Source organism: Macaca thibetana, chromosome X (genome assembly GCF_024542745.1).
Source record: "Macaca thibetana thibetana isolate TM-01 chromosome X, ASM2454274v1, whole genome shotgun sequence".
In the NCBI taxonomy this organism is placed as follows: Eukaryota; Metazoa; Chordata; class Mammalia; order Primates; family Cercopithecidae; genus Macaca; species Macaca thibetana.
Window position 1 is genome coordinate 119,137,822 of NC_065598.1, and position 23,246 is coordinate 119,161,067.

At 34.9% G+C, this 23,246-nt stretch overlaps 1 protein-coding gene across 16 annotated transcripts in view; it reads left to right on the top strand.

Moving 5' to 3' along the window:
* STAG2 (stromal antigen 2) overlaps positions 1-23,246 on the top strand; it is a 139,232-nt gene that overhangs the window by 82,937 nt on the left and 33,049 nt on the right. For all 16 annotated transcript variants that reach the window (XM_050776594.1, XM_050776604.1, XM_050776595.1 and 13 more), the window contains 16 exons: positions 206-410; positions 2,329-2,480; positions 3,986-4,059; positions 5,179-5,302; positions 6,114-6,212; positions 6,312-6,391; positions 11,105-11,212; positions 12,539-12,650; positions 15,874-15,991; positions 16,414-16,517; positions 17,557-17,649; positions 18,102-18,191; positions 18,819-19,022; positions 20,844-20,914; positions 21,152-21,239; positions 21,333-21,413. In XM_050776594.1, coding sequence (XP_050632551.1) covers positions 206-410; positions 2,329-2,480; positions 3,986-4,059; positions 5,179-5,302; positions 6,114-6,212; positions 6,312-6,391; positions 11,105-11,212; positions 12,539-12,650; positions 15,874-15,991; positions 16,414-16,517; positions 17,557-17,649; positions 18,102-18,191; positions 18,819-19,022; positions 20,844-20,914; positions 21,152-21,239; positions 21,333-21,413 — 1,803 coding nt within the window. The remainder of the gene's footprint in view (positions 1-205; positions 411-2,328; positions 2,481-3,985; positions 4,060-5,178; positions 5,303-6,113; positions 6,213-6,311; positions 6,392-11,104; positions 11,213-12,538; positions 12,651-15,873; positions 15,992-16,413; positions 16,518-17,556; positions 17,650-18,101; positions 18,192-18,818; positions 19,023-20,843; positions 20,915-21,151; positions 21,240-21,332; positions 21,414-23,246) is intronic.

The window sequence follows — 23,246 nt, forward strand, 5'->3', positions numbered from 1 at the left end:
TCAGAATATCTATTTTGATCTTAAAGAGCCAGAGTATTCAGAGGTACCCCTACCTTTATATATTGTTCTCTTGCCTACTTTGAGGATTTATTGGAGAAGAAAGGTGAGAGATACCTTTTCATGCTTTTGTCTAGGGTATTTCAAAAGCAAGTGATATGTTGTCATGCATTCTAAATGAAATTGCTGTTTTAAATTTTTGTTTTAGGATAGTGGAGATTATCCACTTACTATGGCCGGTCCTCAGTGGAAGAAGTTCAAATCCAGTTTTTGTGAATTCATTGGTGTGTTAGTACGGCAATGTCAATATAGTATCATATATGATGAGTATATGATGGATACAGTCATTTCACTTCTTACAGGATTGTCTGACTCACAAGTCAGAGCATTTCGACATACAAGCACCCTGGCAGGTCAGTATTTAGAAATTTCGTCTTAGATTTGAGATGAAAAAGATTCTCATTGAAAGAGAAAGGAAATAACAGAGATACAAATTAATTAATTTTATTTATAAAGTGACCACTAAGAGGACAGTCCCCTCATCCCTCCTGCGAATTACGGGAAATGGGATGGTAATTTCAGTTTCGATTTTGTGAAGGTATACTATGACTAGTATATGGTGATTTTCTTGTATATTATACATACTGTGCCACAACAGGGGAGAATTGGATGGTAGGTATGCATTGGATTATTGAAAAATACTATGCCACAGGAAGGGAAAATTGGATGATAGGTATGTAGTGGGTTTTTGAAAGATATGTTACCAGGGAAGATATTGACAGCAGATTTGGAGATATCATCACAGTCATTTTGGATATGTGATCCTGATGACCATATAGTTTGTCTTTGGTGTGCATTGCCTCTCCAGGTAGGATGGACCCTACTGGGTGATGCCTGTTCTTTCAGTCACACTGCAAAAAGTTGATTTCTCTTACGTTTCTGGGTAACTTTAGGCTGGGGCAAATTCTTTGTTCTTTAAAGTTTAATTAAATGAGGTATATTTTTATAACTCATAAAATCTATTAGTTTCTCTTTTGTGCTTAAGGTGAAATTGGTGATACACTGTTTTTGAATATGTTGTTTTTGAGTTTCAATAAATAAAATAGGCACTGTTATGATAGTATTCTGAATCTTCTGAATCTTAATGATATTTTGATTTTTAACTAAAATATTTTATATTCTCTGTGGTTTGTTTTTCATTTAGAAGATTTTCTCAAATGATTAAATCTATGATTAAAGATATGCTTCTAAGTCCTTCATTATTAAAGAGAAAATGCAGTTTCCCATATGTTGTTTTTGTTTTTACGTTTGAAGTCAGAAAACATGAATATGATCTTGCTTTATGCACTTAAGGTAGCAATGTCAAGAACTTGATGGCTAAAGTAAATTAAAACAAAGATTATGGTGCAAGATGGGTACTTGTAGATCAGAGTGACAAACTGGATTGCTGGGAGCATGAAATTAACTTAGAGCAGAAAATTGGGAAATCTTTCTTTAAGAGAGCCAATAGCCACAAATTTAAGATGTAATTTTATTGTTGTTGTATCGTGCAATGCACTAAGTCTGAGAAGTAGTCTGGAGTAAGCTAAATAAAGCAAAAAGTGATCAGATCTTTCAGTTAATAAATTTTAAATCCCAGGCAATAAGAATCTTGTATCAGGAGTAAGAGTTTAGTAACAGAAGGTAGAGATCTGGAGGAAGCTTTATGAAAAAGCACTTTAATTAAGTGACATTTTGCCCTTTATACTTTTGACTTTCCATGGAGATCTGTTCACAATTTCATCAGTCATGTTATAGAGTAAAATGAAAGGAAAGCAAATACTGATAAAATTCCTCAACATTTTCATAAAATATAATTTGATGTAAAGCCATCAAGTTACTTTTAATTACTGAGATAGCTAAATAACTTCTGTGTGAACTAAAATTTACTTTAGAAGGTGAATTATGATCTATGAAAATGATTATTTTAGGGAACATATTATAGAATAATGGAATTTAAGGATAGTCTGGAGTCAGATTGCCTTGGTTTGAATCCTGATTTGACTGCTTATATGAACTGAGGCAAATTTTAAAATTTCCCTGAGCTTCAATTTTGCCATGAATGAAATGGGTATAATACTTTTGAGAGGGCCATTGTGAGGATTAGGAGATAATTCCTGAAAAGTTGTTTTATTTTTTGTTATTTTATTGTTGTCATTTGTAGCAGCTGCATCTTTCTTTTGTTAGAAGCAGATTAGCTCATTTCTGCTTAATTTTTCTATTTGATATTAAATTGTAAATTTTTGTATCTGTTAGATTAATTTCACCATACTTTTACTCTTTAAAAAATAGCTATGAAGTTGATGACAGCTTTGGTGAATGTGGCACTAAATCTTAGCATTAATATGGATAATACACAAAGACAATATGAAGCAGAACGGAATAAAATGATTGGAAAACGAGCCAATGAGAGGCTAGAACTCCTTCTACAAAAGCGGAAAGAGGTAAACTTTTATATTGAATATTTAGGCTATTGTGTGACCAACTTGGTCACCATTAATTAGGATATAACTTTGCTAGTGGCTCAGATAATTGTTTTTGAAATATTTAAATGTAAATAACATTTCAAACTATTTGCCCAACAAAATTCTGATGAATATCCATGCCAGCAATACTGTTTTCTTATTTTCAGTCTGCGTGGACTACTATTAAGAGTAATTGGCTTTAAGTAAGGGGACTGGGGTTAGTCTGACAAGTTGTTTTAAGCTTTAGTATTATTCATCTCTATGGTGAAAAACCTTTTGTCAGGATGAAAAGAGGTTTCACAATTAAAATCACTTTGAAAAATAAAATCACTTTGAAAAATAACATAAGCTGTTTATTACTGTCTAAATCAGTGTTTTTTATACAGTAGAAGGCATTTGTTTAACATTAATGACTGACCACCAAATTCAACTTTGAATGAGGAAAATAATTTTTTCAGCCTTATGTGAAATAACAGTAAATGAAATCTTTTGATGCTGCAGCTGTAATTTAAATTCTTTCTTCATTGGTGATAAACTATTTAGCTATCTCATAATGGAGATGTTTGTTTTCATTTCAAATAGGCAAAGTCTGATTTTTCAAAAATATTAGTAATGCAGTTGAGTTCAATAGTTATCGTGGTAATCTATGAATTATTGACCTGATTCTGAATTTTTTTGGGGGGGAAATTAGTAGCTAATTTTAAATTGGTTATTTCCGAAATAGTTAATAACTTTAAAACATATCCAGACTCAAGAAAACTAAGAAAAATCCTGCTCATATTTCCCCCATGTCTAAATTCCTCATCTTTTTCATATAATTTGAAATATTGATACTTTTCCCCTTAATTTATGTATATGCTGTATAATAAGTGATATGTAGTAACAATAAACTACAGATTTCTTTACAGTGCCTTTTTTTTTTTTTTTTTTTTGGAGGCAGAATCTCACTTTGTTGCCCAGGCTGGAGTGCAGTGGCACTATTTCGGCTCACTGCAACCTCCACCTCCCAGGTTCAAGCTCCTGCCTCAGCCTCCTCAGTAGCTAGGATTATAGGCTTGTGCCACCATGCCTGGCTAATTTTTGTATTTTTAGTAGAGTCAGGGTTTCGCCACATTGGCCAGGCTGGTCTCGAACTCCTGACCTCAAGTGATCCGTCTGTCTTGGCCTCCCCAAGTGCTGAGATTACAGGCATGAGCCACTGCATCTGGCCTTCTTTACAGTTCTTTAGTGGAAATTTATGAGCATTAGGAAAAAAATTAATCTACTAGCTAAATATTAAAATCCCATTCAAGTGTTTCAGGTATTAAGGGACTTTACCTGATAATATAACTGTTAATTTTTCTATATGGTTACTGTTGTCTAGTAAAATTCAAAATTCACCAGAATACTGGGGAATTCTGCTTTTCTCGTGCTTATAACAACTTACAGGTGTTCATTTGGTTGTCTTCCTTTACAATTGAAAAGAAATGATGTGTTTTTTACAGCTTCAGGAAAATCAAGATGAAATAGAAAATATGATGAATGCAATATTTAAAGGAGTGTTTGTACATAGATACCGGTAAGTTGTGACAGTTTTTTCTCAAGTAGCACTATATAATTTCTACTCAGCAAGTTTGCATTTTTACTGGTGTAGGGCATCTAAATTAGTGGGAAGAATGTTACAGTAAAATCAATGTTAGACTCTACACTGTGCCACTGAGTCACTCTGGGCAAGTTATTTAACTCCTGTGAGTTTGGTGTTTCCCATCTGAAAAGTGGATAATGCTGTGCTTGACTTGTAGCCCGTAGAAGTTACTGCTATTTGGAGTCAGGCTACATAATACTCAATTGCCTTTGGATGCGCTATGTTAGTAGAACCTGCACATGCTGACTCTTGACTCTTTTCCCTTCCATTGAGTATCAGTGGGAAAAATTGGATAGGTTAAAGTGAGATGTTTTCTTCTGCTGTTTTGAATGAACAGAGGAAAGAAATAGTAATCTTATTAAATTTCTGCTGTAACCTATTCTTAAATTTTGGTAGTATTTTTATTCAGCTTCTTTCACATATCCTCAACTTGGCAGTTACTGAATCAGGTTAATGTTTGCTTTGTAATGTCTCCATGTCCATTCTTACCTTTTCACTTCTATTGTCACCGTTACCTTAGTCTGTTTCTTCATTCTATGCCTAGAGATTATTGCAGTTTTGCCAAAATATCCTTTTATTGTGTTATTCCTCTGCCTTCCATGACTCACCAGTACTTACAAGATAAATTTAAAATCATTTATTCTAACATTCAAATCCCAGTTGAACTTGGCCTCAGTGTAATGTGTAAATAATTCTTACCTGGAAATTATGCTCTAGCGGACAAGTGTGCCTGCTGTCTTCTGAACACACCATGCCCAGCAGGTGTGAGCAAAGACTGGGATACGTTTGGTATAAAAGGTGTGGGGATGGGATTTTGTTTGTAGTTTTATATAATTTTAAGTATTTATGTGTTGATAATTATGCTTTGCCATCTAGACTGTAAGCTTTTGGCATTCAGGCCCATGCTTCATTTATATATTTTTAATCTCTAGTAATACTTAAGATAGTATCATATTCATAGTAGATCTGAAGTACTTGGCATCTCTTGAATAAACCATAAGTTTTGTGGTATATTGGCACTAATTATGCATCGCTTTTCCTTCCTCCATTCAGTGATGCGATAGCTGAAATTCGAGCTATATGCATTGAAGAGATTGGCATTTGGATGAAGATGTATAGTGATGCCTTTCTTAATGACAGTTATTTAAAATATGTTGGTTGGACTATGCATGATAAGGTAAGATGTGCCCTTCAGACTGCTTCTTTCTACACATCGGCGTGGCTGCCTGCAGCTCTCATTCATGAGTTATCTGCCTGTATGTATACCTGGTGACAAATTTCTGTAAGCCTCCCCTTTATTGTTTTCTATCTTCTCTGTAAAAACTTACTTTCTGTCACATAAAGTCTGCTAGATATTTTTGAATCCTGGCCACTGGTTTAACCATTAATGGTGAATCAGTTTTTTGCTGAAATATTAGAATCATGAAGGTGGTAGGAGTGAGACATTTCTTAGGGCACAAAGAAGAACCATTACTCTTTTGTTATCTGAGAGCTATATACTTAAAAAAAAATTCTTCATTTTTGATCTTCTCTTTTGACAAACCTGTATCTTAGCCAGATTATACCTTACATCTTGGTTTCTGACCTTTTTAATATGTTTTCATTAAACTACCATTCTCTTAGGCTGCCTCTTCACTTGCCTTGAAGAAGTTAATTGTATATAATTCTTTCCAAACATTACTTTCCATAGTGGAAAATATACTGTGACACATGATTCTATTGTTTTTCACAATAGTTTTGTTCTGAACAAATTTTCAAAAATTATCCTTTGAACTTCAGAAACAGTAACCCCATAGGTATTTAGTTGTAAATGTATGTACTGATTACTATTTTTGCATTATCAAAGATGATAGTTTCTGAAGGAATGCTATGGTATGAAATATTTAAAATTTTAAAGTAGAAAATATTGTATACATCTTGAATATTGAAGTTGAGAATACATAGAGTTTTAATTCATTGTCTCCTTTTTTTTTTTTTTTTTTTTTAAGCAAGGTGAAGTAAGACTCAAATGTCTTACTGCTCTACAAGGGCTTTATTATAACAAAGAGCTTAATTCCAAACTGGAACTTTTTACCAGTCGGTTCAAGGTTAGTATTACTTAAGAATTTACAAATAACTTGTCATTTGCAAACACTTTCCTCTTGCTTTCTTTTTAAAAATATTTTAATTTTTTTTTTTGTCCTTAGGATAGAATTGTGTCTATGACCCTTGACAAAGAATATGATGTTGCAGTACAAGCAATAAAATTACTCACTCTTGTTTTACAGTAAGTATGTATTTGTTGCATATTTGCACTAATGTTCAGATATCTAAATAATACATTAGAGTATTTGGTTCAAACTCATCTAGGTCTAAATTTTAGTAATGGAGTTTTACAGCTAGAAGTTGAATTTCTTCATGTATAGCTGAGAAAACACAGGAAGAAGGAACCGTAGAATATGGAAATTCTGACCGAGCTAGGAATTCATGTGTTCCCATTCTCTTGGCCGATGTATTTCCTATTTTTCTGTTTCTGATGCTCTTGAAATAAGTTAAGCACATCAGTGTATTAAAAAACATGCTTATTATATTTTGTTACACTTTTAGGGTATGAGCATTTATAAGAATATCTCTGTTATACTTCTCATAGCACTTTTAAACAATCTGAATTTAAGACCTATTCTATGTTAATATCTGATAGTGATGTTATGTTATTCATATTTTTCCTTTTTAAAAAATGGTAGTAAAATATAGATTATGTAAAATTCACCATTTTAACCATTTTAAAGTATGGTTTACTGGCATTACCTATATTTACATTGTTGTACAACTGCCACCACTATCCATCTTCAGAACTTTTTCATCACTTTATTCTGGAGCTCTGTATCCACTAAACACTGATTCTCCATTGTCCCCTTCCCCCAGATCCTGGTAACCATTGTTTTATTTTCTGTCTCTATGAACTTGCCTATTCTAGATATTTCGTGTAAGTGGAATCATACAATATTTGTTCTTTGCAGCTGGCTTATTTCACTTGGCATAATTTCTTCAAGTTTCATACATTATTATAGCATGTACTCCTGTTTATAGCTGAATATTTCACTGTATATATATTCCACATTTTATTTATCCATTTTTGCATTGATGGAGATTTGGACTGTTCTTTTGGTTATTGTCAGTAATGCTGCTATGAACATAGATGTGCAAGTATCTGTTTGAGTCTCTGCTTTCAGTTGTTTCATGTATACCCAGAAGTGGAATGCTGGATCATATGGTAATTCTGTTAAATTTTTTTTTTGAGGAACCGCCATAATGCTTTCCACAAAGCTTGGACTATTTTACATTCCCACCAGCAATGTACAAGATTTCTAGTTTCTTTTCTTTCTTTTTTTTCTAAGATGGATGGAGTCTCGCTCTGTTGCCCAGGTTGGAGTGCAGTGGCATGATCTCGGCTCACCACAACCTCCACCTCCTGGGTTCAAGCGATTCCCCTGCCTCAGCTTCCCAAGTAGCTGGGATTACAGGTGCCTGCCACCACGCCTGGCTAATTTTTGTTTTTTTAGTAGAGACGAAGTTTCACCATGTTGGCCAGGCTGGTCTCGAACTCCTGACCTCAGGTGATCCACCCGCCTCGGCCTCCCAAAGTGCTGGGATTACAGGCGTGATGCACCCGGCCAAGATTTCCAATTTCTGTACGTCCTCACCAACACTTGTTTTCTGCATTTCAGGATAAATATTTATCAGGTGATGTCTCTATACCAAGCACTTGGGTAGTATGTTGAGAGAGTTAAAAATCAGAGTCTTCTCATTTCAAAATAATACAATTTTTTATAAAAATATCTAGAAATAAGAAATCTACCAGGTATATGCAAAGAAACATTAATAAAATGCAACTAAGGGACATAAAAGAAACCTTGAATTTGGAAAGCTCACCTAGAAAAACTCAGTATTTAAAGGCTTTGTAGTCTTCCTATTCTGTATATTTACCACAATGTAAATAGTAAAGGCAAAGGATTTTTTTTTTTTTGGCCATAGCAAGCAAATTGTGACATTTCATATGGAAAATTTATCATGTAAGAGTTGCCAGAAGAGTATGATACAAACTAATGAGTGAGGACTAGCCCAATATAATTTTAAGTCATGTATTATAAAATCATAGTAATTTAAAAATTTTGGTCCTGGTGCATGAATAGACAAAAAAGATCAATGAAGCAGAATAAAAATAGAGATAAACACATATGCATCAATAAAATGACCATGTAAGGCTTTTATGAGCATGACACAAAAGCTAGATATAAAAAGATCAATGAATTAACTATATAAAAACCTAAAAATGTCTGTATGGCATAAAATACCAACTCAGAAAACTCAGATTGGGCAAGATATTTTTGCATCAAAGGAGTTAATTTCTGCAAATCAATTAAAGAAGTCTGTAATAATAGGAAAACAGTCAAATATTATGGATCAGATCATTGATAGAAAAGTACGAATTTAAACATGAGAAGATGTTGGGCCACCCTTATAAACATATATATTAAAGTGAGACTTTTAAATCTGTTTGCTTAGCAAAGATAGAAAGTGTTTGGTAATTACACTATATTGTTGAGGCTATGCCATAACAGGCCCTTTTACATTGTTGATGGGAGTATAAATTGGTCTAAGCTCCTTGGAGAAAAACTTGACAGTATCTGTCAGAATTTCAAATGCTCATGTTCTCTAACAAAGCATTGTTTGTAATAGCAGAATTTTGAAAACAACCAAGGGTGCATATCAATAGAGGAAGAATTGGCTGGGCGCGGTGGCTCACGCCTGTAATCCCAGCACTTTGGGAGGCCGAGGCGGGCGGATCACGAGGTCAGGAGATCAAGACCATCCTGGCTAACACCGTGAAACCCTGTCTCTACTAAAAAATACAAAACAAATTAGCTGGGCATGGTGGCGGGTGCCTGTAGTCCCAGCTACTCGGGAGGCTGAGGCAGGAGAATGGCGTGAACCCGGGAGGCAGAGCGTGCAGTGAGCCAAGACTGAGGCACTGCACTCCAACCTGGGCGACAGAGCGAGACTCCGTCTCAAAAAAAAAAAAAGATAGAGGAAGAATTAAATTAGTATGTAAGATAATAGCAAATATAAGCACTTTATATGGATAATTTCATTTAATACCATAGCTCAGTGAGATGGTAGTGGTTATTCCCATTTCTGTGAATCGGACAACATTGCAGTAGTTAAAAAGAAGGTAGTTCTACAGATATTGACAATTCAGGGAATTCACTTACCTTGGAATTTCTTGAGCAGTCTGTTAACTGTTGCATTCTTTCTTTAATTTTTAATTATATTTTAAAATCATAAATGTTATATACACATGTTGTATATAAAATTTTTGAAAGAATTCTGAAATAAAGTAGTAGTATGCTACATATATTTCTATAGCTTCTTTCCCACCATCCTCCATAGTACACTAGAAGCATCTTATTTCTGATATTTTTATCAAAGATAATAGACATAGCCATTCATGTTGATTTTCAGCCATCTATATACCTAATAATTTAAATGTCTTAGAAACGTTCCTTTTCAAAAAGTTAAAATGAGTGAACTTCTGTAGAATTACAATACTTTAACTTGTTTGATTCAGTGTTTTTTTGTTTTGTTTTTTAGAGACAGGGTCTTGCTCTGTCACCCAGGCTGGAGTGCAGTGGTGTGATCACGGCTCACACTCCAGCCTCGCCCTCCCAGGCTCAATCCATCTTCCCACCTCAGCCTCCTAAGTAGCTGGGACTATAGCTACTGTAGTCCCACCATGTCTGGCTAATTTTTTTTTCTTTCCGTTTGTTTGTAGAGATGAGGTCTCATGTTGTCCAGGCTGTCTCAAACACCTGGCTGGGCTCAAGTGATCCACCCACTTCAGCCTCCCAAAGTGCTGGGATTACAGGTGTGAGCCACTACACCCAGCCTGATTCAGGGTTATTTTGTTAAAAACACAAAAGTTATTTTTCCAAGAACAATCTGATATTATATAAAGAGCAATTGAAATCAATGTGCTTTTGAAACTTGAATTTTAACAATTTAGTATCTTTTTCTCTCAAAAAGAAGTAATACTTCTTAGACATCAGACTTCTGGAAGCTTTCAGCACAACAGAAAACCAAAAAGAGGATCTGTGTGCTTCAACTATCCAGTCTTCTTAGGCTTTTTTCCTCTGGCAGTGGTCCTATAATTTGAATTTATATATAATAGTAAAAACCTAGATTATATATTACAGTAGACTAGAAGCATATTGGGATAGAAAGACCTCCCAGGGGCCAGGAATCTAAATGCAGTTGCAAGGGAAGAATTCACAGTGTTTACTCTGGGGTACTGTGGTTAATGGACCTTAATAATGATTATGATTATCGAAAATATTTTGTTAGGCTTATTTTGTTCTTTAAGGATAAGAAAAAGAAAATGAACATTACATTTTAGTAAGATTTTTTTTCCCCCAGTGATTGCAATTAAAGATCTTTGGCACTTAGATTTTAGTTATTTGGGAAAACCACTTGCATTGCCTTATATGGTGTTCAGTACATGGTGGATGAAGCATTCTTGATTGATGTGATATAAATGAGACATTAGTATATTTTGATGTAATGTTGTGACTTAATATTACTATGAAATATAAGCAAAGTATTATATTATCTGCGATTTTTAACTCTAAGCTTTTAGCTTGCTGTCTCTTTACTTTCTATATCAGTTTTCATTATTTTGTCTTCTTCTTCTGTTAGCATCCATGTGACATAATTCTCTTAAACGTTTGTTTACCTTCTGCATTCACTTTTAATTTTACCTGCCATTTATCTTTGATAGATTTTGGTAGATGGTGATTAAATAAGCTTGATTTGTTTTTTTTTCCTTTAACACGAATTTGTGAAACTTTACAACTTTTTAAAAGTATAAACATAAATTTTGGTACTGTTAATATGCTTAGAATTATGATGTTACTAAAAGCACCTGTTATTGCTTATTTCTTAGGAGTAGTGAAGAAGTTCTTACTGCAGAAGATTGTGAAAATGTCTATCACCTGGTTTATTCAGCTCACCGGCCAGTAGCAGTAGCAGCTGGAGAATTTCTCTTCAAAAAGTAAATCTATATTTCTGTTACTCATTTTCTGAGGCATACTTTCATAACAGTAATTTGTTATGTTACACTTGACATTAAGATTTTATATATATATATAACTTATTTTAAAAATTACTACAGATCATATCGAAGCTTTCACATTTTACTTTTTCCTTTACAAGTTTAGATTTCTCCTAAGTTCTTTTATTTATTTAAGTTAGATCTTTAAAGGGAAATGTACCCACATCTTTCAGTGAACATGGTTAGAAAGATACCTAACTATATTATAATATTAAGGCTGACCTTCCTAATTGTTTACCCTTCTAATACCTGCTTCAGCTTCTAAATATTGCTTATGCTATATTTAGTCTTTTTTTTTTTTTTTTGGAGACAGAGCCTCTCTCTGTTGTCCAGGCTGGAGTGTGCAGTGGTGCGATCTCAGCTCACTGTAACCAACCTCTGCCTCCCAGGTTCAAGCGCTTTTCGTGCCTCAGCCTCCCGAGTAGCTGGGACTACAGGCTATATTTAGTCTTCAAACTTATTTTTCCTTTGCTTTAGAAAATATTAAAAGGTTCTTCAAGTACTTAATAAAGTTCGACATAAGAATCCCAAGAATTCTACAGTCTGTTTACTTTTATGATCCTATTTAACTCAGATTAGGTAGTATGAGTAGAAGTGTGAATATCTGATCACAGAAAACACTCAAAGATTGTTATATAATGGCTTTCAAAGATACCATTTTGAGCCATATAGATTAAACTTTTCTTGTCGCTATGATTTTATTAAAATGCCTGTTGGGGGTGCAGCAATTATTAGAAAGAGTAGGTGGCATAAAACATTTACACTACAGTTTTCTGTTCATTGCTGTTTAGTGTTAATTCTCTTGTTGATTATGAGGAAAAATGCCCATGCTATCCATAGTAAAAGGACAGTAAGTTGGGGTAATTTTGCAAGAAGGATGGAAGGAAAGTATGTGTTTTGTTTTCAAGATGAATGTGTATCATAGATTTTTTAGCATAAATGGTGTAGCTTTGTCAATGTATTACTTTTATGAAAGGCAACAGTTATATAAAATACAGTAAAGTTTTTAAAAACAAATAATTTGTAACGGTGCAATTAACTTGAGAAATTAGTTTAAAAGGACTTAGAATTACCATCAAACGTGAAATGAAAAAGGTTTATAGCAATTATTTGCGTGGTGTGCCATAATGTTGGATGATATCGTACTTATCCAGTTCTCCTTTACTCCTTTGTTAGATCCTTAGATACGAAATCCACTTAATTTTTTTTTGATTAGGAATTTTTTGTTGTTGTTGTCATAAAATAAATATTTTACTTTTTTCACAGGCTCTTCAGTCGTAGAGATCCAGAGGAGGATGGAATGATGAAAAGAAGAGGAAGACAAGGTCCAAATGCCAACCTTGTTAAGACGTTGGTTTTTTTCTTTCTAGAAAGTGAGGTTAGTTGATAGTATTTATTTTATACTTAGGTTCAAAAAATTTTGGAAAAGGGGTTAGAATTAGGCACATTAAGAAAATATATATTCCTTGTAGCACAGTAAATTGTGAATAGAATGGAGATCTACCCACTCCCCAAATTTCTTTAAAAATATGCTTTCTACTTTTTTTGTTTTTGTTGTTGTTTTTTTTTTTTGAGATGGAGTCTCGCTCTGTCACCCAGGCTGGAATACAATGGCACCATCTCGGCTCACTGCAGCCTCTGCCTCCCAGGTTCAAGCATTTCTGCCTCAGCCTTCCGAGTAGCTGGCCTTCCAGGTGTGTGCCACCATGCCCAGCTAATTTTTTGTTGACTAGGCTGATCTTGAACTCCTGACCTAAAGTGATCCGCCTGCCTTGGCCTCCCAGTGTTGGGATTACAGGCGTGAGCCACTGTGCCCAGCCACTTTCTACTTTTAGTAAGATGTTCAAACAGTTGGATTTATGTATAGTGCTGAGAATATTAATTTTAGAGTTCAAAATCCTATTTGTCAGTTGGATTACTCTGCTTACTATTTGTGTGATCTTGGTTTAGCTACTTACTCTTTCTAAGCCTCAGTTTCTTAGTAAAAAGATGAGTAATAAATTCTTAGTTAACACTGAAATAAGTTGTATAAAACTTAACACAGATCTAGAACATTGTAAGATTTCAGATGTTGGTAACTGCCATTGCAATTGTAGATGTGGACTTAAACTAGTCTCCCTAAAGTTGGAAACCTACAATGTTAGACAGATTTTGAGAGGGCTCAAAATTTATTTTGGTGTTCATATTACATATTATTTGATTAGTGATCGGGCCTTTTAATTTTCTAGTTATTTCTATATATGGATATATAATTGGTTTTTTATTCTTTAGGATTTTCTACGTTATACCATCAGGTCATTTATAAAGAAAGATAATTTTCCTTTTCCTTTCCAGCATTTTTTTTTTTCATTTTTTTTTCTTGCCTTACTGAATTGGCTAAGACCTTCAGTAGAATGTTGAATAGGGCCAGGTGCGGTGGCTCACGCCTGTATTCTCACCACTTTAGGAGGCTGAAGCAGGTGGATCGCTTGAGGCCAGGAGTTTGAGACCAGCCTGGCCAACATGGCAAAACCTCTTCTCTACTAAAAATACAAAAATTAGCCAGGCGTGGTGGTACATGCCTGTAATCCCAGCTACTTGGAAGGCTGAGGCACAGGAATCGCTTGAACCAGGGAGGCAGAGGTTGCAGTGAGTCAAGATCGTGCTACTGCACTCCAGCTTGGGTGACAGCAAGACTCTGTCTCAAGTAGACATCTTTGGATTGTTCCTGATCTTATGGGAACAGTGTCCAATATTGCAGCATTAATTACCTTGTTAGCTATAGGTGTTTTGTAGCTATTTATAATCAGATTGAGAATATTTCCTTTTATCCTTTCTTTGCTGAAAGTTTCTAACATGAATGGAAATTGAATTCTGTAAGATGCTTCTGCATTCCTTGAGGTGATTGTTTTATTTTTATCCTTTACTATGTTAATGTGTTGAGTTATGTTGAATGACTTTTTAAATGTTGGATCAACCTACTTGTTCATGATGTTATTCTTTTTATATATTGTTGGATTCCGTTTGCAAATATTTTATTTTATTTATTTTTTTAAGAGACTGTCTTGCTCTGTCCCTCAGCCTGAAGTGCAGTGGCGTAATCATAGCTCATTGCAGCCTTGAACTTCTGGGCTTAATTGATCCTCTTGCCTCAGCCTCCCTAGTAGCTCCGACTACAACTGTGTGCCACCACACCCAGCTAGTTTATTTTAGAATCTTGTAGACAATGGGGGTGTCTCGTGTCCCAGGCTAGTCTTCAACTCTTGGGCCCAAGCAGTCCTCCCTCCTTGGCCTCCCAAAGTGCTGGGATTACAGGCATAAGCCACAGCACGTGGCCCGGTTTGCTAGTTTTTGAGGATATTCCATGTTCATAAAGCATTTAGATTTAGATTTTTTTATTATTTGTAATTGCTTTGACAGATTTTTTTTTTTTTTGTATAATTATTATGATTTGCACGCCCCCTCCTCCCCCCGCCAAAGGAGTTGGGAAACAGTAGGTTTTTTGTTTTTTTTTTTTTTTTTTTTTTTTTTTTTTTTTTTTGATACAAAGTCTCACTCTGCTGCCCAGGCTGGAGTGCAGTGGTGTGATCTCGGCTCACTGCTAATCTCTACCTCCCACATTCAAGCGATTCTCCCCCCTCAGCCTCCATATAGTTGGAATTACAGGCACGTGTCACCACACCTGGTTAATTTTTGTATTTTTAGTAAAGACAGGGTTTTGCCGTGTTGGCCAGGCTGGTCTTGAACTCCTGACCTCAGGTTTTCCACCTGCCTTGGCCTCCCAGAGTGCTGGGATTACAGGTGTGAGCCACCATGCCCAGCTTTTAAGCTGGGCCTTTTAAGGGTCTTTTAAGCTTCACATAATGAAGAGAATTATTTGCTTATATATTGAATTGACAAACATACATTTTGTGTTTTAATTAACCATTATCATTCCCATTCAGGTAAAGTAAATTCATAGCATACCTAAGAATTGAGAGTAGCTAACTGATATAATATTAGGTCCAAATAAGCAATATGTATATAATTTCTTTATAAAATAGTTTTCAGGGCAGGTGCGGTGGCTCACACCTGTAATCCCAGCACTTTGGGAGGCTGAGGTGGGCGGATCACCTGAGGTCAGGAGTTTGAGACCAGCCTGGCCAACATGGTGAAACCTCATCTCTACTAAAAAATACATAAATTAGCCGGGCGTGGTGGTGCATGCCTGTAGTCCCAGCTACTTGGGAGGCTGAGGCAGGAGAATCACTTGAACCTGGGAGGTGGAGGTTGCAGTGAGCCAAGATCGAACCACTTCCCAACAGCCTGGGCGAGAGTGAGACTCTGTTTCTGCCCCACCAAATACATATAATTTATTATAAATATATAAAAATATTAAAAAATGTATATTTTTCATATTAATGTTTTAATGATAATTGTTAATGTGTAATGATGCTACCTAACACGTCTTTCTTACAGCAAGCAGACTAAGGCAGTTTCTTCTCTGTCCTTTCATCTATTTGACCTCAAAAAATAGACAGCTGTTTGAGAGTTTGTAGATGGTATCAATAAAGTTTCCATTCTTTTGAGTTAAGGCTAGTGTGCTTATTGTCTAAGACCACATTGCTCTTTTTAAATTTTAGTTACATGAGCATGCAGCATACCTTGTGGATAGCATGTGGGACTGTGCTACTGAGCTGCTGAAAGACTGGGAATGTATGAATAGCTTGTTGCTGGAAGAGCCACTTAGTGGAGAGGAAGGTAAGGATGTTTAATTATGGTATTTTTGTTTAGACAGTTTTGTAAGTAGATTTTTACTCATTCCATTTGTTTATCCTTTTAGTCAAGACAATTTGATAGAAAGTCTTACTTTGTGCATAGTTTTGTTTTCATGTAAATATTATGCTATGTAAAAAGATGTAATTGCTGTCAGCATTCTTTATTTTTTTTTTATCTGGGTTATTTTCTTTACCCAAATGTATGAATCTGTGGTGGATAGTTTTGGAATGCTGAGGGTTTTAGGAAGGTTGTCTTTTCTGTGATACAGTAATGGGATTTTCTTTAGTACCTTAGGGCAGGTTCTGTTTACAGGCAGAAGAAACTGTTATGTAATAATTACAAGTGGCATATAGGGAGAAGAAATAGGCTCTTTTTGACTTTTTGACTTTTTTTTTGTTTTTTAGCACTAACAGATAGGCAAGAGAGTGCTCTGATTGAAATAATGCTTTGTACCATTAGACAAGCGGCTGAATGTCATCCTCCCGTGGGAAGAGGGACAGGAAAAAGGGTATGACAATCAATGTCTTTTCAATATTCTAAACTCCATTTCTCCTTTTTCAGAATCTTTTAAAAATTCCATTTTAGCCATGAAACAAAATTTTTTAAAATTTTGTTTTATTTTTCAGACAACCTTTGCTTATAAATGTCTTAGAGGTAAATTTTAAAGCATTAGCAATTTGAGAAATTTGAGTTCTCTATAAGATACTTTTTTAGTTAACTGCAGGAGATATGATTGACAGTCCCTGCCTTCATGACTGAATGTAGTGTACACCATTTGGAATGGTGCAGTTGTATGTTCTATTTATGGAGTTGCTTTCTTTTTCTTCTAAAATAAAATCAGAAATAAAAATCGAGATAATTTTTTATTAAAATAAGGAAATTTCTATTTCCTGGGATCATATTTTAGTGCTTTTTTGTAAAGTTTATGTGAATTTGCATTTTATACCAACAATTCCACAGGCTTTCAAACTTTTGACTGTAAAGCATAAAAATTCTTTTTTATATTGTGACGTATTACACATGAATATATTTGTGTTTGTGCATAACTGAAACAAAATTTTATCAAAGACAAGGTGATGTTTTCTATATTTTCTATTTCTGTGTTTAAAAATTTCTGTTTCTTTTTGCTAATTGCTGATAGCAATTTAGTGTTTTGAATTTGTTACTTATGTGTCGTGTTCCACAGCCTAGAGTAAGCAGAAATGCTGGTCAATCCCAATATTTTATATATAAGCTCCTAAACTATATTTCCTATTTTTAACCGATTCTCCAACCATCTGAAGGTAGAGTTGATGAGTCTTATTGGATATTGATTTTCCCTCTAGGACTATGTAAAATTTTTTTTGTTATTTCAGGTAGCTTTATGTTTTTATAATGTGTAGTTTTCTCTTTCGTGTCACTTTTAGAGTTAATGTTTTATGGTGAAATTTTTGTGTCCATCTCTTGAAGTTTACTTTTAGTAATCATTTTGTATGTTTTAACTAAAACTTGAACACTTAACAGTGCTAATGGGCTTAATAAATATAGAAGTCTTTCTGTTACTTTAGGTGCTTACAGCAAAGGAGAAGAAGACACAGTTGGATGACAGGACAAAAATCACTGAGCTTTTTGCCGTGGCCCTTCCTCAGTTATTAGCAAAAGTAAGTTTGTGTTGATATCATAGTGTTATTAAGAAATCACAGTTTTTTTTTTTCTAAATGCCTCACAGAATATTATAATGCTTATTGCGAGATATATATATATATATTTATTTATTTTTTTTTTTTGAGACGGAGTCTTGCCCTGTTGCCCAGGCTGGAGTGCAGTGGCGCGATGTGGGCTCACTGCAAGCTCCGCCTCCTGGGCTGACGCCATTCTCCTGCCTCAGCCTCCCCAGTAGCTAGGACTACAGGCATCCGCCACCACGCCCGGCTAATTTTTCTTTTTGGTATTTTTAGTAGAGGCGGGGTTTCACTGTGTTAGTCAGCATGGTCTCGATCTCCTGACCTCATGAGCCGCCCGCCTCGGCCTCCCAACGTGCTAGAATTACAGGCATGAGCCGCCGCGCCCGGCCTTATAGTGATATTTTTAACATGATCTTTGTATTTCACAGTACTCTGTAGATGCAGAAAAGGTGACTAACTTGTTGCAGCTGCCTCAGTACTTTGATTTGGAAATATATACCACTGGACGATTAGAAAAGGTAAGATTATTTTGTGTAAAAAAAACCTTTAAGAAAAATTTTTTAGTTCATTTCATCATAGCGTTTGTTTATATTTCTTAAAATGTGTTTTTGGGACGTATTTTAAGAAAGGAAGCCTATAGCTTAGGTCTTCTGTACTTTAGATTAGTTTGACTCACAGAATGGTGGTAATGATGCTTCCCTTTGCTTCATGCCCACAGCTGTACCTTCATTCTTAGCTATTATGTGACTGTGTCACTGATCATTTATGGAGACTAGGGGTGGATAACTAGATAATAACAATTAGATGAGATTGGGCTCATTCAGGGTGGTATGGCCATAGACAATAGTAACAATTATAAGACAAAATCAACTAATATTTATTGAACACTTTTGCTGTGTTCTATGAATATATGTTAGTATTCTCACCACAGCCCTATGAGGTAGGTAATATCTCCCTTAAAGTTGAGGAATAAGTATGGATGGATCAGTGTATTTATTTATCATGATTAGAAAAGCACCTTAAAATGTATGCTCTGTGTCATAGAGTTACTGTATTTGACAGTTTTTTCTATGGTGGTGTGGTGATGTAGTCACCTTATACCTATCACATATGCCTTAGTTTTGATGAAAAATATTATTTTGCAGCATTTGGATGCCTTATTGCGACAGATCCGGAATATTGTAGAGAAGCACACAGATACAGATGTTTTGGAAGCATGTTCTAAAACTTACCATGCACTCTGTAATGAAGAGTTCACAATCTTCAACAGGGTAGATATTTCAAGAAGTCAACTGATAGATGAATTGGCAGATAAATTTAACCGGCTTCTTGAAGATTTTCTGCAAGAGGTATATATTATAACTATTACAAGTATTTTGTCAGTTGAGCACCTCTACTCCAGTAAGCCAATTAGTCACCCAAGTGTTAGTCTTGGTGATAGTCCCTAGCAGTATTTTGAAAAGATGTTCAGCCTTTTCATTCTATGACTCACCAGGCTGCTACTCCACCAAAATAAGAAAGTGTTAAGAATCTGTGACTCAGAGAAGGTGAAAGCAAAACTAACATCTTTTTTGTTTTGAGAAATGGTCTGGACAGTTACCTGGTTAAACCAGGGCTGTTAAGGAATAGGGTGTTAATGGAACAGAAAAGGAGAGCTGGATTTAGACTAGATAGCCTAAAAAAGTGGAGTATTTCTAAGTGTTTTGGCAGTGTAGGTTAGGGAAGGACATTATGTTTTTTTTTTTTGTTTGTTTGTTTTTTGTTTTTTTTTTTTTTTTGAGACGGAGTCTTGCTCTGTTGCCCAGGCCGCAGCACAGTGGTGCGATCTCAGCTCACTGTAGCCTCTGCTTCCCAGATTCAAGCGATTTTCCTGCCTCAGTCTTCCGAGTAGCTGGGACTATAGGCATGTGCCACCGTACCAGGCTAATTTTTGTATTTTTAGTAGAGATGGAGTTTCACCACGTTGGCCAGCCTGGTCTCGAATTTCTGACCTCAGGTGATCCACTCGCCTTGGCCTCGCTAAGTGCTGGGATTACAGGCATGAACCACCACACCCGATCTGGGTTTTGATATTATAAAACTTTTTCAGTTTCCTGTGTTATTCTCTTGTATTTCCAAAGAGGCTTAGTGCATAGCACTTAAATACACTTGTATTTTTGTTGTGATTGTTATTTTTTCTGGAAATATTTACATTAAATTTTCTTGAATAAAATAAAAATTCATAATTGTCAAATTAATGCTGTTAGCCTTTTCCACATCACTTTTATCATTAATGTTGTAAAATCATATGGACTTTGTAATTTCTAGTTTTCTTGTTTTATTAATTACTCATTTAACTTTTATTTGGTGTATATCGTTATTCTGGGCTTATTAAGTTTTACTAATTGGAGGTTTGTGCAAATATTTTGATGTACAATTATTACATTCTTAGTTAAAAATTGTAATAGCTCTACTCTTGGCTGAATATGATTTTGATTAGAACAAATTCATTTAAAATCAAGCAATGGTTTGTTAATTAAATTTAATTACTTTGTAGAAGAGTTATAGTTTAAAAACAAGTGCTTTTTTGAGAGAACTAGAGTTCAACACAGTAGATTTAGTAGTGTGTAAACAATTTTATGTTTCCTGTAGTAAGACTGGTAAAATTTTTCAAAACTTAAGTTACCCTAAGTTGAAAATGAATGAAATTAATAAATATTGATATCCAAATAGGACCAGCATATCTAGTCATTATTCAGGGGGTTTTTCCCTATTTATTTGTGATTAGTGTCATATGTCTTCATGATGATATACATTTAAGGTACTTAGGTTTTGTCCTTTAGGTATTGTCTTTCTGATATTCTTGTCATTTAAGTATTTTATTGTCCTAGTGCATTTATTACTGTGAAAAAATAGATGCCTTTATAATTTTGTGTCAAGTTTACTTAGAAGAAAAAGAAGAATGTCATTTTCATTTTTTCTCTTAGTTATGATGTTTCTATGATAACAAACTTGTGTTGACTTATTACCCCAGCCATATTGCCTTAAATTTGGCCAGATCTAGGTATTGAATGACAAAGTTCGTTTGTGGGTTTTGTTACGTTATTCTTTATTTTTCAGGGTGATAGTAACATTTTGATAGCCTAGGATTTTTCACTCTGATGGTTCTTAAGTATAATTAATATTCATAGGGTGAAGAACCTGATGAAGATGATGCATATCAGGTATTGTCAACATTGAAGAGGATTACTGCTTTTCATAAGTAAGTTGAATTTTGAAGTTCCTGTTTTCTTAAATCTGTAGAAATAAACTTGCATGTTTTGTGGGTTATAATGTTAATTTCTAAGCTAATTTGTTGTTGTTGTTGTTGTTGTTGTGGGGGCATTTTAAAGTTTACTGCATTTACTGCATTCTGTTAATAGTCAAGTCCAAAACAACTGTCATTAGGTTTAGCTTTTTAATAAAGCTTATTTATTTATTTATTTATTTATTTTTACAGTGCCCATGACCTTTCAAAGTGGGATCTATTTGCTTGTAATTACAAACTCTTGAAAACTGGAATCGAAAATGGAGACATGCCTGAGCAGGTTTTTATTTATTTACTAGTTACACATTTAACTTTGAAAAGTGAAGTCTTGTGACTTTTAAATTTTAACTGTATCCTTTGATTCTTTTTACAGATTGTTATTCATGCACTGCAGTGTACTCACTATGTAATCCTTTGGCAACTTGCTAAGATAACTGAAAGCAGCTCTACAAAGGTTTGTGGTGGTTCGATAGTGTTTTTGTTAGACTAAGTATCATTAACGGTTTTCAGCAAACTTACACATTTAATGAGATCAGTTATTTCAGTGAAATGTTGCTTGTTTCTAATGTACTGTTATTTATAGTTTGATGTATATTCAGTGGAGGACATCAGTATGGTTTGTTTCAAGGTATGATTTTTAATTAAACATTGTTGTTCACATTTGAAGGTTGCATAATCTGTGGTTTTCTGTATTCTCAAAGTTGATGACCAAGAGCCTTTGAAACAGATATAAGTATTAGATTACATAAATTGAAGATAATAAACCAACTGCCCCTAGATCTTCTTATGCTCTGGTATTGTTTTGAGATAACCTTATTCATATTCAAGATCTCTCTAGTGATGTTCCAAATTCATGATCAATCATTTTCTGATTGAATATATAATGTGCTAGTGCCAGCTATTAGTACATATAGAGCTTTTAAAGCTTTACCCATAATGATAATCCTTAATGTGTTTAGTAATTGAACTAAACAGGACTGCCTTTTCCATTTGTAAATTGGAAGCTTAAACATTGTACTTGTAGTACTGGATATTGCCTTAAATATTGTTTGGGCTCATTTTTAGAAATATCACGCAATTTCTGAGAGTTTGGGAGTTAGGTGTTTGTAGGCATTTTCTTCAAAAAGTAATCCTCTTGATAATAAGTTTGTGTTGCCTAAACCCAGAGAATAATGTTAAATACTTAGAATTTCTCTGGGCTTTTAAGATGCTGTTTATATCTACAAATGGATTTTTCCTCTTGAAAAATCAATATAGTATTGTTAACATTATGTGCTTTTTTTTTTTTTCTCCCTTTTCTTTTGAGGCAGAGTCTTGCTCTGTCATCGAGGCTGGAGTGTAGTGCAGTTTCGGCTCACTGCAACCTCTGACTTCCGGGTTCAAGCAATCCTTGTGCCTCAGCCTCCTAAGCTGCTGGGACTGCAGTCACGCACCTCCACGCCCACTAATTTCTGCATTTTTAGTAGACATGGGATTTCACCATGTTGACCAGGCTTACGAACTCCTGGCCTCAACTGATCTGCCCACTTTGGCCTTCCAAAGTGCTGGGATTACAAGCGTGAGCCACTGTTCCCCGCTCATTGTGTGCTTTTTATCAGTTAGGAAAAAGTTAATTTAACTAAATGTTAAGCTTGTAGTAGGAACGGTGACTATATTACCATATATAATTGCTCACCTATGTTGAAAGTTAAAAAATAAACTGGAAAAAAGGCAGTATTTTTAGTATAGGAAAGGAGTGAATATAAAATTATTTATGGTAAGCCAGGCACTGTGGCTCACGCCTGTACTCCCAGCACTTTCAGAGGCTGAGGAAGGCCACTCACTTGAGGTCAGGAGTTCAAGACCCGCCTGGCGAACATGGTGAAACCTTGTCTCTACTAAAAATACAAAAATTAGTCGGGCGTGGTGGTGTGCACCTGTAATCTCAGCTACTCAGGATGCTGAGGCAGGAGAATTATTGCCTGAACCTGGGAGGCAGAGGTTGCAGTGAGCCGAGATCATGTCACTGCACTTCAGCCTGGGCTACAGAGTGAGCTCTATCTCAAAATAAATAAACAAATTAATTAACTTAAATTAAAAGTTTGAGACGTTTTAAAGTTTATAGTAACACCACAAAATGTTTTCCATTCTGAGTTTTTATAAAGTACAGCAGTATCCTTCTAACAAGAAATGGAAGATGCCATTTCTTTTTTATTATTTTCTTCCATTTATGGGTTGACCACCCTTGAAATGATGTGAGCACGGAGTGTAAATCTTTATTAGCATTCTGTGCTAGTGGCTAAAGCCT